This window comes from Myxine glutinosa, chromosome 2 (genome assembly GCF_964187855.1).
Source record: "Myxine glutinosa chromosome 2, kmMyxGlut1.1, whole genome shotgun sequence".
NCBI lineage: Eukaryota > Metazoa > Chordata > Myxini > Myxiniformes > Myxinidae > Myxine > Myxine glutinosa.
In genome coordinates this window covers 110,516,980-110,532,421 of record NC_136262.1, presented here as the reverse complement: position 1 = coordinate 110,532,421, position 15,442 = coordinate 110,516,980, and the positions used below count along the sequence as shown (strand labels likewise).

Below are 15,442 nucleotides of genomic sequence, written 5' to 3'. Positions count from 1 at the left end.
CCACATCACCAAGAACGGGGCCGTGCCGCTGCCAACCAAGGTCGAGGCCATCACCACGTTCCCGTGGAACCCATCACCACGTCCCCGCACCATAAAGGCCCTGCAGGAATTCCTGGGAATGGTGAATTTTTATCACCGCTTCGTGCCCCGCGCTGCTCAACTCATGCGGCCGCTCTACGAAGCCCTCCGGGGCAAGCCGGCCAAGCACGACATCGCCTGGTCCGCAGCGATGGATGCGGCCTTCCAAAGCTCAAAGCGGGCCCTCGCCGACGCAACACTGCTCGCTCACCCGGTGCTCAACGCTCCCATCGCCCTCACCACGGATGCCTCCGACTACGCGGTGGGCGCTGTACATGAGCAATGGGTGAACGGGGTTTGGCAGCCACTCGCTTTTTTCAGCCGGCAGCTCCGGCCGAACGAGCTCAAATACAGCACGTTTGACCGGGAGCTCCTCGGTCTACACCTGGCCGTCCGCCATTTCCGCCACCTCCTGGAGGGCCGACCTTTCACGGCGTTCGTCGACCACAAGCCGTTGGTTTACGCCATGGCCAAGGTCACGGAGCCGTGGTCGGCCCGCCAACAGCGCCACCTCTCCGCCGTGTCGGAGTTTACCATGGACATCCGGCACGTCGCCGGCAAAAACAACGCCGTGGCCGACTGTCTTTCCCGGGCCAGCGCGAACGCGGTTCACCTGGGCGTGGACTTTGCGCTTATGGCGGCAGACCAAACCACCGACACCACGGTGCAAGCCCTCCGGGCGGCGGACACGGGCCTCCGCCTGGCCGACATCCCCTTCGCGGACACTGTCCTGCTCTGCGACGTCTCCCAAGGCCAGCCTCACCCCATCGTGCCCGTCACCTGGCAACGCCGCATCTTCGCCTCCCTCCACGGCCTTTCCCACCCGGGCCGGAAAGCTTCCCAGAAGCTGGTGTCGGCGCGATTCGTCTGGCACGGCCTTCGTTGGGACGTCCGCGATTGGACCAGCACCTGCACGGCCTGCCAACGGGCCAAGGTCCACCGACACACCCAGGCCCCGCTGGCACCTTTCACCGTGCCCGAACGACGTTTCGACCACGTCAACGTGGATCTGGTGGGCCCCCTCCCCCCGTCACGGGGGTTCACACACCTGCTCACCATGGTGGACAGGACCACCAGGTGGCCGGAGGCCGTTCCCCTCGTCTCCACCACCACCGCCAACGTGGCGCAGGCTTTCATCGCCACCTGGGTCGCCCGCTTCGGCGCACCGGCGGACATCTCGTCAGACCGCGGACCACAGTTCACCTCCGAGCTGTGGGGCGCGGTCGCCCGCAACCTGGGGGTCAAGCTCCACCATACTACGGCCTACCACCCCCAAGCAAACGGGTTGTGTGAGCGATTCCACCGCTCCATGAAGGCCGCGCTCATGGCCGGCTTTCAAGACGGCGGTTGGGCCGACCGGCTGCCGTGGGTCCTTTTGGGCCTCCGCACGGCCCCCAAGGAGGACCTCCAAGCATCCACCGCCGAGCTTGTCTATGGCCAGGCGCTACGTGTCCCGGGCGAATTCGTGCCCGATGCTACCAGTCCCTGGTCCGCAGCTCACCAGCGCTCGGACCTCCAGGAGGCCGCCCGACGGTTTGCCCCCGTGCCAACATCCCACCACGGTGACCCCCAGTCCTACGTCCCCCCAGCACTTCGCACAGCGGAGTATGTTTTTGTGCGTCACGACGCACATCGGGGGCCACTCCGGCCGCCGTACGACGGGCCCTTCCGGGTGCTGCGACGGGACGACAAGTCGTTCGTCATCGACATCGGCGGCAGGTCGGACCGGATTGCGGTGGACCGCCTCAAGCCGGCGCACGTGGACGTCGACCACCCACCACGGGTGGCCCTTCCGCCGTGGCGAGGCCGCCCCCCGTCCACGGTGCCCCCCACTCGACCGCCCACCACCACACCGGACCCCCTCCCACGACCCGCCAGGGGTCGCTTCGGCCGGGTCATCAGGACCCCCCTCAAATTGACCCTGCCGGTGCAAGTCGATTCTGGGGGGACGTGTGTAGCGGCTACCGCTGGGTTTTCACAATCGCCTTGCACCTATCAAGGACGCGGAGCGATCACCATGCCGGGCTCGTCCAGGACGCCCGGGCAGGCCCGCGCTCAACTTGCCAGGCCTCGGTCGGGACGCCCGGGCATGCCCCCTCTCGCCTTTCCTGGGCAAATGCTCCGGGATAATATATATATTGCTGCCCGATAAACGGGCTTTTCAGAGTGCCTGAGTGTTTGGTTTGATTAAAGCAACTCGGATGAATTCCAGCTTTTTGTCGCGTCCATTCTTCCGATCGACGTGGGAGCCCCAGCTCATTCAACATATTAATTGAACAACTGTGTTTCTTGAGAATAATTTTGAAAGTACCGTAATGTTTCGTATAGTTTTTGTAATAAACACAAGCTTAGTTACAAATACGTAAACTAGAACGGCACTTGGTAGAGTGCATACCTCCGCCAAGCTGGACAGTTTAAGTTTTCTATCACACTTAGTTAGGTCCAAAACTTCAATTCCGTGACCATTTTCTGGCTAGTAAGGTTTGACGATTGATTTGACTTCTATTGACATTTTATAACAAAAATAGCCTCTATGTCCCTCCCAAAAATCCCGGCATTTTTCGCCAGAGGCCCGAATCCAAGATGACCGCCGGCACTATCTTGAAAAATTAAGTTTTGAACCAGAACACCTAGAATCACGTACAAAGACACTTTTTTGGGTAATTTGACCACGGGGATTCCGAATCTGACATTAGTTTGACGTTATGACATTATTTTGACCCAGAAATCCAAGATGGCCACCATCCAGTAGAGCGAAAATGCAACTTTTGTACTTAAACATGTTAAAGAAACTACCTCCATAAGGATATCTTGCAGTAAAGTAATTGATGATTGCATGACAAGTAAACTCATTACACTTCAAAATAAGCTATTTTTAATAGCTGTGACTTGAACAGTTTTCAAATGAAGTAATTAATCAATATGACCTTTAATTATATGATTAGTCCGAATCAGAGCATTCTGCTTCACTAGAATCTGAATCATCAGATTCCGATGAATCTCCCCGCCTTTGTACATCATCATCTCGCTCCTCATTCCCCTCCTGGCTCTCATCTTCCTCACTCTCTTCAGCTGGCCCTGGTGCAGGTAGATGTGTCGGGAGAGCAGTTTGCGTGTGGCGGACAGGGCGACAGCGACCACCCACCAGCTCCCAGCCATGTCCGAGTGGCGAGGGGTGGTGTTTCTTGGAGGGATGATGCACAAGATATGCCAAGTAGTTTGCTCGGAGGCATTGTTGGCGTAGGCTGTCTGCATCTGGAGGGAGACGGATTAATGATTTGTTTTTCAGTGTCTTTCAGTGTCTTCAGTGTTTTTCAGAGAGCAGGTTGCGTGTGGCGGACAGGGCGACAGCGACCACCCACCAGCTCCCAGCCATGTCCGAGTGGCGAGGGGTGGTGTTTCTTGGAGGGATGACGCACAAGATATGCCAAGTAGTTTGCTCGGAGGCAGTGTTGGCGTAGGCTGTCTGCATCTGGAGGGAGACGGATAAAGACTTTGCTGCACGGGCCTCAGCCATGGTGCTACTCTTTTCGTTGCCATAGATGACATGTCGTGTGAACTGGAAGAGCTCCTCTAGCACCTCCTCCTCAAGGTCAAGGCTATCTCCACACAGCGAGAGCTGCCGTCGAGCCACAGGGCTCTTCGCCACCCGGTCATACACCAACTTCTTACCCTTGCCATAGATGCCTGAGTTGGCATCACAGCCTGTCATACAGTGCAGCTGCACAATACAGTCTGCCATCTCGTCATTAACCAGGCCATGACATAAGATAGTCTCCTTCTTCCTCTTGATACAGAGCTTTCCGGGCAGCTGCTGCGAGATGACTGCTGCCGCGACATAGGCATCGGTATCAGCGGTATCAATGACAACAGGGCCACTGTAGCCTGATTCACGCAGAACTGCGTAAGCAGAAAAGAGGACAGTATCAGCCTCAGACTGGTCAAAGCTGTAGTTCTCCATTGGTTGCTGGGTTGACAAATTGGTGCAGTGGGAGCCAACAGAGTAGACAATCTCTGCATCAACACTCTCTGCAAGGTCTGTCAGGTAGGTGCATATCAGCTTTTGCATCCGCCCCTTGTTGCTGACGCTACATAGAAGTGTTTTGAATGCTTGGGCAGAAGGGAAGGGGTCATTCAATTTCATGTAGGTGTTGGGTATATGTGCCTTACCCTGTACCCGCAGGTCTCGCTCGTCATCTTTAGTAGAGTATGGTGTGTCATATGGGTCATTCACACAGAAGATACGTTCAGCATCACCATGGCGGGCAAGGATGATGGAAGACACCTTGTGGACATAGTCTGACCACTTGTATGGGGTGCCATGTTGCGTCTGTCGATCCTCTGCTGATGGAGTTGCCATCCTCCAAATCATGTCCATGTCGATGAGAGCGGTGTAGGGTTCCTGCAGATCTACAGATTGCAGAGAGAGTTTCTGGATGAGCTTACTCTTCTGTGTCTTCCTGTATGTTCCGTTGGAGTTGAATAAAGCCACACACTCCTCAACAACACGATGTTCCAGCAACTCAGTGAGGTCCACAAGACGACTGACCTCAACCAGGTTGATCACTGCCTTGAGAGCATTCTGCTCCATTTCAGCAGCTCTCGTTTTGAGTTCCTCCCTGGGCTTCTCCGTGTCTGGCATCTTGGCAAATGTCAAGCGTTTACTCAGAGGGACAGGTGCATGAAGGGAGGTATTCTTACTGAATACCCGCTCCTGCAAGAAGCAGAAGAAGCTTCAACATATGAACCACCCCCAGACGTGTCATAGACTAGGTCGCTCTGGTTTCTCTGAGGGCGGGAGTGGAAGCCGATCTTGCCCTCAAACTCCCGGGTCAGGATATCTTTGATAAAGGATGACTTGATGCTGGATGTTGAGAAGCCATACCGAGATATGATAGAGCTGTAGTCTTTGAGGAGGCTCTGTAGTGACCTTAGCTCACGTTCCTCAAAGATAACTGTTCTGATGTGGTCAAAGAAGATAGTCTGAGCCTCACGGAGATTGACATTGTGCATGCGTGGGAGTTTGTCATCTTCACTCATTTTCTGGTAACTACGCACATATTTCAACCAGCATTTGTTGTGATATCTGATCTCAATCGCATATGGGTCATCAGCTGCGTAATCGATCACACAGTTGATTCTGTCTCGCATGCTCTGATCTTCGAGGACCACCGTGTGACTCTTGAACGTTGCCCATGCATTATCATACGAAATCAGGGACAGCTTTGATTCTGGGTGCTTTGCCGACTCCGGTTTACAGCACCAGACACATTTTGTTTTTTCATGTATCAGCCCTTCTACACTTGATCGCAGCCGCTTGGCAGGTGGAGAAGCAGCCGGGGGGAAAGCCTCAGACATGGACGAAGACTGAGATTGGCATTCCTTGACTTCTCGTTTTTTCTGTCTTGTCTTGGCCTGCTCCAGTTTATTAGCATTCCATAAGGTCAGCCTACATGATTTATGGACACATTGTCTGCCGGGACCATTATCCCAATTGACTGTTGCATAAACGTCTCCGAACTTGTCAAGACCGCTCCATAACAGGGCGTTTTTCTTGAGATTTTCCCAACTCTCAACTGAGGTAACGACATCAGTGGCTTCATTGCAAAGCCCGCCACACTGGAGGGCACACGGAACGGTGGACATTCTCTTGACAGCTATCTTCTGAATACTGCGCTTCTCAGTGCCGTCTCATTCGCTCGTATACTCCCTGGAAAGACAGAAATAAGTATATGACATTACACACACAGACAAATAAAAAACAAGAAAATAGCAATTCACTAATCAGGACCTCAATTCCGTGGCCAATATAGATTTAGCCAAAATAATGTGTTAATTCATGATCATATGTTCTCCCATTTAAAAGTTGCATTTTCGCTCTACTGGATGGTGGCCATCTTGGATTTCTGGGTCAAAATAATGTCATAACGTCAAACTAATGTCAGATTCGGAATCCTCGTGGTCAAATTACCCAAAAAAGTGTCTTGTACGTGATTCTAGGTGTTCTGGTTCAAAACTTAATTTTTCAAGATAGTGCCGGCGGTCATCTTGGATTCGGGCCTCTGGCGAAAAATGCCGGGATTTTTGGGAGGGACATAGAGGCTATTTTTGTTATAAAATGTCAATAGAAGTCAAATCAATCGTCAAACCTTACTAGCCAGAAAATGTTCACGGAATTGAAGTTTTGGACCTAACTAACTGATAGGCCGCATCTGGATCCAGACCTCTAAAATCTATTTGACTTGTTTTTGTGACGTACCCAACTCGTCCAAAAGGTTTCGGCCGAATCCGTCCACAACTTTTTTTTTGAGATATGCTATACACTGAGTCTTCTTGGGTATGTCTGTATCAGCTTTGCACATCTGGATTTGTGGAGTTTCTCATCCTGTACACTTAATTCTTGCAGATTTGCTCAAGCTCTGTCAAGTTGGATGGGGAGCATCGGTGAACAGCAATCTTCAAGGCTTTCCACAGATTCTCAATGGGATTCAAGTCTGGGCTTTGGCTGGGCCACTCAAGGACTTTCACATTCTTGTTCTGAAGCCATTACAGTGTTGCTTTGGCTGTATGCTTGGGGTCATTGTTCTGTTGGAACATAAATGTTCACTACAATCTAAGGTCTTTTGCACTCTGAAGCAGATTCTCCTCAAGGATTTGCCTGTATTTGACTCCATTAATTGGTCCCTCTATCCTTACAAGCTTCCCAGTCTCTGCTGCTGAAAAGCATTCCCATAGCATGATGCTGCCACCACCATGCTTCACAATAGGGATGGTGTTAGATGGGTAATGAGGTGCGCTCAGTTTCCGCCAGACGTAGCACTTTGCATTCAGGTCAAAGAGTAATTTTTTGTGTCATCCGAACACATAATATTTTGTCTCATGCTCTCAGAATCTTTCACGTGCCTTTTTCGCAAACTCCAGGTGTGCTGTGATGTGCCTTTTTCGCAGGAGTGGCTTCCATCTGGCCACTCAACATAAAGCCTAGATTTGTGAAGTGCTGCAGAGACTGTTGTCCTTCCGGCAGGTTCTCTCACCTCAGCCAAGGAAATCTGTAGTTTTGTCAAGTGGTCATTGGGTTCTTGGTCACCTCCCTGACCAAGGTTTTCTCGCCCAGTTGCTGAGTTTGGTCGGACGGCCAGCTCTGGGAAGAATCTGGGTAATTCCATATTGTTTCCATTCTCCTAATGATTGAGCTCACTGTGCTTTTTGGAACTTTCAACACACTAGAAATTATTTTATACACTTCCCCAGATCTATGCCTCCTCACAATTATATCTCGGAGTTCTACAGACAGTTCCTTGGACTTCCTGGTGGAATTTCTGCTCTGACGTCCTCTGTCAACGGTGGGACCTTATATAGAAAGGTGTGTTTCTTTCTAAATCATGTCCAATCAATTGAGTTGGCCACAGGTGGACTCCAATCAAGTTTTAGAGACATCTCAAGGATGATCAAAGGACGTTGAATGCACCTGAGCTCAATTTGTGGTGTTATAGTTAAGGGGTCGAATACTTATTGACTCAAGACATTTAAGCTTTTCATTTTTCATTATTTTGTAAAAAAATTCTAAAAAAAAAAAATCCACTTTGACATTATGAGGTATTATGTGTAGATTAATTACATTTAAAATCTCAATTTAATCCATTTTAAATTCAGGCTGTAACACAACAACATGTGAAAACAGTCAAGGGGTGTGAATACTTTCTGGAGGCACTGTATCTGAAGGGTCAGGATGTGGGATGACATAATGTGGTGGTGTGCCTGCCTGAAGCACTGGAGGGAAGAGTGAGACAGAACAAACAGCTTCTGGAAGGCGGTTGCGTAGACGGGGAAAAGCGAGGAATAAAAGTTTAGGTGTGCAGTCTACCTGGATTTATAAAGTTTAACCTGGATATATTTAAGAAAGGATTCAAAGAGGTATCTGAGAAATATAAACCTGTTAGTTTAACTTCAATTGTGGAGAGGATGTTCAAGACATTAATTCGAGATCAGATGCGGAACAATTTAAATAAATGTTCAACGAGTCAAATGCAGTCAGCTTGGATTTACTCAATGGAGGTCATGTTTAACACATTTATTGGAGTCTCTTAAGAAGGTTCTGATTGTGTGGATGAGGGAAGTGCATCTAGACTTTTGGAAAGCATTTCATAAGTTATGCATGGAAGGTTGTATTTTGCAGCAAACAGGAAAGAGAGCAGAGTGAGGCTCTGGTGATGTTTTAACCAAACTTATGACCTTCTTCAGGCCGCAGCCTTGTGATGTGGCTTGCCATGTTATATGTATCATCTCATATCATAACAGTATTAGTGAAATATGTCATAATGTGAATTCCTCACCCATCTTTGAAGAAGTACAGTTTCCCGTCAATATCTGTTATGGCATCAAATTTTGTGGTCTCGCATGCAACAGGAGCGACGTTCGGCAGGCCTTGGCTCTCATCCCATGAGCTTTTGCTTATGTGTGAACAACCAGCACTTGGTGTCGTAGTCATAGCTTGAGTTGGCTCTTTGGTAGTCATTTCGATGCGTGGTTGAGCATTGCCGAGGCCATCAATACCTGCTTTATCAGAACACATTGCACTTCCTTTAGACCTCACACATTCTCACCCCCAGCCCAACCTTCAATGTCCTTTCCCTGGTTGTTTTTTTTGTACTAAAAACCTTTTGATTCGCTAGTTATCACCTTTATTTGCCTCTTCTAGTCACTACAACTCTTGCAGATGCTAATATCATCTTAATTTAGCACACACAAAAAAACAACAACCACCTTTAGAGGCCATTTCCCCCCGCAGAGCAGGGGTTGGCCTTTTTCGGGCACCATGGTCCCCTTTTTTTGAAGCAATGTTTTATGGCCGGATGCTCTTCCTGCCGCCAACCCTGTTAGTCACCTCTTGCGACACACAGGGAATCACCAGAAAGCTGGTACTCAATTTACCGACCTCGGAGGGATGAGAGGCTGAGTCAACCCCGCTAGCGTTAATTCAGCGATCGGCCGGGATTCAAACCCAGGATCCTAGGATCCCAAACCGGCACCCTAACCGCTAAGCCAACAAACCCAGGATCCTAGGATCCCAAACCGGCACCCTAACCGCTAAGACAACAAACCCAGGATCCTAGGATCCCAGGCCGGCACCCTAACCGCTAAGCCAACAAACCCAGGATCCTAGGATCCCAAGCCGGCACCCAAACCGCTAAGCCAACAAACCCAGGATCCTTGGATCCCAAGCCGGCACCCTAACCGCTCAGCCAACAAACCCAGGATCCTCGGATCCCAAGCCGGCACCCTAACCGCTCAGCCAACATACCCAGGATCCTAGGATCCCAAGCCGCACCCTAACCCAACAAACCCAGGATCCTAGGATTCCAAGCCAGCACCCTAACCACGAGGCCAAAAAACCCAGGATCCCAAGCCAGCACCCTAACCGCTAAGCCAACAAACCCAGGATCCTAGGATCCCAAGCCGGCACCCTAACCGCTCAGCCAACAAACCCAGGATCCTCGGATCCCAAGCCGGCACCCTAACCGCTCAGCCAACAAACCCAGGATCCTAGGATCCCCAGCCGGCACCCGAACCGCTCAGCCAACAAACCCAGGATACTAGGATCCCAAGCCGCACCCTAACGGCTAAGCCAACAAACCCAGGATCCTAGGATCCCAAGCGGCACCCTAACCGCAAAGCCAACAAACCCAGGATCCTAGGATCCCAAGCGGCACCCTAACCGCGAAGCCAAAAAACCCAGGATCCTAGGATCCCAAGCCGCACACTAACCGCTAAGCCAACAAACCCAGGATCCTAGGATCCCAAGCCGGCACCCTAACTGCTAAGCCAACAAACCCAGGATCCTAGGATCCCAAGCCAGCACCCTAACCGCTAAGCCAACAAACCCAGGATCCTAGGATCCCAAGCCGGCACCTTAACCGCAAAGCAAACAAACTCAGGATCCTAGGATCCCAAGCGGCACCCTAACCGCTAAGCCAACAAATCCAGGATCCTAGGATCCCAAGCCGGCACCCTAACCGCTAAGCCAACAAACTCAGGATCCTAGGATCCTAAGCCGCAGCTTAACCGCTAAGCCAACAAACCCAGGATCCTAGGATCCCAAGCCGGCTCCCTAACCGCTAAGCCAACAAACCCAGGATCCTAGGATCCCAAGCCGCACCCTAACCGCTAAGCCAACAAACCCAGGATCCTAGGATCCCAAGCCAGCACCTTAACCGCGAAGCCAACACCAGGCTCATCTTAATTTAGCACAAAAAAGATAAAATTAATTTAAAACAATTGCAGGTAAAAGCAATTAGATGCAGGTTAAATGCACAGACAATTCACAGTTCACAAAGTGCTTTGGATTCATTTATATAATGTTGAATTAATATAGAATACAGAAAATAAAGAACTTTAAAATGCACGAAAACAAACTCGACATAATAAGAATAAATGAAGCTTTTGGTGCTGTAATCCTTCAGGTAAATCACAGCAAGAGAAAGAAGGAAGTGAAAGAGTGTGCATATATAAGCATGTCCATTTAGGATCGACACTGATTGGTTCATCAGTCATGACGTAATTGGTAATCTGAACACCCATTGGTTGGCTATATATGGGAGTTCAAAGCTCAACAAAGGTCCACATTATACATTGTACAGTACCCCCCATCCAACCCACTGCAGCTGCATCACTCTCTGCTGATCTAGATTTGATTAGGTTCTGGTCTGATCAATTAATCAGATCCTTCAATCTTGAAAAATATCATTGTCTCACCCTGTCACTGTGGAAGGATCATCAAATGAACTGACGTGCTTATTTCCATCGTCATCTGGTCACTGGAAGAAGTTCAGTCTCTTGAAATTATAGACCTCACTATCAAAGCTAGCTGCAAATGGAGCATGATCCATTGATCCAAGTCTTTCTTTGGAATATCAGAGCGATAAACAGTCTGCAAGGTCTTTGCCCATAGCTCAATGGAGTACAGCTCTTTCCTATGGGCTGGCACCCCAGTATCAAATCTTTTCTCTCCTGAATTCTGTGCAATCTAAAGCTCCCAACATTATTAGAATCTCCTGAAATGAGGCCCAAACACGAGGTCTGTTGCTCTCACATTGGAAGCAGATCCGTGATCGCTCTGTTTTTTTATATTTATCTCTTCTTCTCTGATATTTTTCCACGTTCGTTCTCGTTCGTTCTCTCTCTCGTTCTCTCTCTCTCTCCTCTCCCCCCCCCCTCTCCCCTCTCCCCTCTCTCCTCTCTCTCTCTCTCCTCTCCCCCCCCTCTCCCCTCTCCCCTCTCTCCTCTCTCTCTCTCTCCTCTCTCTCTCTCTCTCTCTCTCTCTCTCTCTCTCTCTCTCTCCTCTCTCCTCTCTCCTCTCTCTCTCCGCTCTCCTCTCCCCCTCTCTCCTCTCTCTCCTCTCTCCTCTCTCTCTCTGTCTTCCAACCCTCCCAAGCAACTCCAGGATGCACTTGTTCTTCCAGTGACCCTCTCCTGCTTAAAGTTCCAAAATCCAGGCTGACTGCACATATCGACTCCTTTGTTCTTTGCTTTTCCCGTCTGTGAAACTGCCTTCCAGAAGCCGTTCTTTCGCACTCTTCCCTCATCTCCAAGTAGGCAGTGGACTGTCACCTCACGTCGTCCGCCATCCTCACCCAGGATCCATTTTTGTTACCCCCATGAATCCTTCCTAACCCAAACCTCTTACTTGCTGATGTCAGTGTTTCCTCCCCTTTTCGCTCTCTCTTTCTCTCTGTCTTCCTTTCCTATTCGTGATTTAATTGCCGGTTGTGCCCAGTAGTTGCCCTGCTACGCCACTGTGAAGTTAACCTTGCTTACTTGAGCTTCAGTCCTGTAGGGAAATTATTTCTTGATTAATTAATCACTCCTTGCTTGAACCTTGAGGAATGAACTGCTACCGCGCAATAACATCGATGATCTTTCTGATTCCATGAAAAATCCTGCTGATCTCTTTGCTTATGATTCCATCATCTGCCATGTCATTTCTCATCCTTCGGACAGGCAGGCTGCAGCCTCTTCCCTTTGCATACCTGGATATAGTCAAGAACTAGTCAAACACTTTGAATATGTCTTTCAATCCTGAGAAATCCCACGCAATCACTGTCTCACTCCAAAAGGACTGCCTGGCAAACCCTCCCATGTATTTCTTAACAAACTACTTGAAGGGGTTATGTCTCTAAAATGTTTGGGCTCCACCATCAGCCATGATCTTTCTTGGATATCCTCTGTCGTATAAAGTTCTTCCTTGGCACACCTGAATGTCTGTCCACCTACAGTATAAGGCCTGCATCCGCAGCTTGATGGAATACTGCTGCAGAAAGTCTCTGCTGGCCTCACACCTTGACCTTCTTGGTGCTGTGGAAAGCAAGGCACTCAATATCATTGGGATCTCCCACGATGAAGCCGAGTGTCTAGGCCTGTTACTTTCACATCAAAGGTAGGGTGATGGCCTCTCTGTAATCTACCGCCTCCTTTTTGGTTTTGCGTCCCCTGCCTCTCCTGGCTATGTCCCATTGTCCCTCCTGGGTTTCTGTAGGGTCTACATGATATCCCAGTAACCCTCTTCTTGTTAAACTCCCAAAATCAAGAGTCACTGCTCACCTCCACTCATTTGTTCCTCTTTTGGTCACTAAGGATCTTTCACCCCTCTCCCCTCTCTAAGGGGAATTTCAAATCAATTTGAAATTCCGCTTACCTGCGGAACCAACTTCCCCAGTCTGTTGAGGCCCATTCTTACCTCCAGGGATTCAGGACAGCTGTTCACCACTAACTCAGGTCATCCCCCATCCATACTCATGATCTCTTCCACCCCAAATGACCTCATTCCCAAGCGTTCCCTTTTTACCGGGTTATAGTGAATTTCCCCCCTCACTCGCCCCTTTTTGTTGTTAGTTGTTGGTTGGTTCGTTCCTTTTCTGTTTCACCTCCGCCTTCCTCTTCCTCTTCTTGTTGTCTTTCATTCCGATTGTGTGCAGCTTGTTCACCCCCATGTGCCCTTCCCCTTGATCTCACTCTAACTTCTAATCTGCTGTTGGTGTTTCCCCCTCTCCACTTTGTTCGCTTCCATTCTGTTCTAGCTTTTCCACGAGCCTCAATCTCTGTTTGTCTGTCTGTTTTTCTGTTTGTATGTCAATCGCCTACAGGTCATAATTTTAAACCGATCTTTACGAAACTTCACCAAATGGTAGAGTTGGTCCTAAAGAAGAGGTTTATTGATTTTGAGGTCAAAAGGTCAGCATGGTCCAAAGGTCAACAAATTTTGTCAAATTTCTAAAATCCTCAATTTTCATCCGATTGACTTGAAATTTGAAAAGTATTTGCATATAAGGTCACTGAATTCAACCACCAATTATTTTTGAGGTCAACATAGGCCAAAGGTCAATAATATAGGTGAAATTTCTAAAATTCTCAATTTTCATCCGATTGACTTGAAATTTGAACAGGATTTGCATATACGGTGACTTAATTTAAGCACCAATTATTTTTGAGGTCTAAAGCTGAAAAGGTCAACACAGACAAAATTTCTAAAATCGTCAATTTTCATCTGATTGACTTGAAACTTGAAGAGGATTTGCATATTAGATGACTGAATTCAACCACCAATTATTTTGAGGTCAACATAGGCCTAAGTTCAATAACTTATTTTAGTGATTTTGCAAGTATCGTGCTATGCAGGACATATTTCTTGTCAGGACATATATGTCAAAAAGTTGTAGACCGAATCGGATGAAATTTGGTCGAGACGTTGTGTGTGTGACAAGGAAGAGATTATTCAATTTTGGTGAAAATTCGAATCCTGATCCAGATCAGAGAATTTTTTGAAGTGATTTTTCACCATTGAGTGAAAGGCCTAAAACCGATATATAGCACGATATCTCAAAAAGTTGTGGATGGATGTGGACAGTTTATTTGTGTGACAAGGCCAAATTGATTCGATTTTGGTGAAAATTCGAATCCGGATCAGGATCAGATAATTTTTTTAAGTGATTCTTCTCCATTGAGTGATAGGGCTAAAAACGATATAAGGCATGATATTTCAAAAAGTTGTGGATGAGTAGGGTAGGTGACAAGAACAAGGCAATTAGATTTTCGTTCAGGTTCGAATCCAGATCTGCCCTATCAGTGGAGTACAAAACGTAAACTGTTCACCCTGGCGGAGGTTTGCGCTCTACCGAGTGCTGTTCTAGTTTAAACTGTCACCATATGAAGATTATCAGAATGTTGCTGTTTTCTGATTGGCACAATTTGAAATAATCACATTTATTGTGCTGCTGAATCAGCAACCTTGGTATACAGTAAAGGCCATACAGCACCATACAGTAAAGGCCCTTGTTCATGCTAGTACTTTTATTGACAGGAAGTAAAGTCCAGGTTAAGGTTCCAGCTGGTACATGGTACCTCCAAAGTACTCCCTTCACTTGTAGAAGGTGATAAGGTGGTCATCTTGTCTTCTGCAAGATGACCACCTTTAATCCAGTAGGTATAACCTGACGAGCAATGATTTATCATGCAAGACCCCTCCCAATTGCATTACTTTTTTGTGGTCGAACCTTTTGTATTTCGTAGTCGCACCAGATATTTGCGTGTGTAATTGTTCTTTTTGGACTTGAAATAATTGCATCACTGAACCTGAAATCCCTCAATGAGGATATACTCTCACCTGAGAATGTAATTTTCCTCATTTTTTTTAAACAGCCATTTTCCCCCTGTGTTTGTCTCTGTATCAATATGTCAGCTTTCCTCTTAGGTAAACATTCTTTGTCAGGATCTAGCTAGTGTATCCTTCCTTAAACACCTTATACGGAACAGTACTCGCCCTCTTCTCCACCACATTATAAGTCTTTCTGCCTACATAGGTACATTCCATTTATATGAGCCCAAAGACTTCAAAACAAGACAAATGTCTGCAACAATTATATCAATGTCATGAACAAAAGTATTAAACAGTGTATTATTCATACACTACCGGTCAAAAGTTTTGGAACACCTCAATTTTTCCAGTTTTTATTGAAATTTACGCAGTTTAATGTCTCAATGTACTCTGAAATTAAGCATATAACAAATAAACTATTGGAGATAAGAAAGAAATCATAGAATCATTTTGTTTAACAAAATTTAATTTAAATTTTTGACTCAGCAAAGTCGCCACCTTTTGCAGATATAACCGCCGAACACACTCGTGGCATTCTTTCGACAATGGAAATCAAATATTGTTCGGGAAGTTCTTCCCAACACTGTTGCAGAAGTTCCCACAAATGTGTTGCACTTGTCGGTTGCTTTGCTTTCACCCTTCTGTCCAGTTCATCCCAAACCAGCTCGATGGGGTTTAAGTCTGGAGACTGTGCTGGCCATTCCATGATTTGAAGCC

The 15,442-nt window shown here is 47.9% G+C and overlaps 1 protein-coding gene across 2 annotated transcripts in view; it reads right to left on the bottom strand.

The window, feature by feature from the left end:
- The window catches only part of LOC137421433 (matrix metalloproteinase-9), a 123,194-nt gene that overhangs the window by 20,895 nt on the left and 86,857 nt on the right, over window positions 1–15,442 (bottom strand). Inside the window, exon 9 of one of the 2 annotated variants that reach the window (XM_068107487.2) lies at window positions 8,412–8,634. In XM_068107487.2, the coding sequence (XP_067963588.2) occupies window positions 8,412–8,634 (223 nt within the window). The remainder of the gene's footprint in view (window positions 1–8,411; window positions 8,635–15,442) is intronic. The other variant, XM_068107489.2, reaches the window with a different exon arrangement.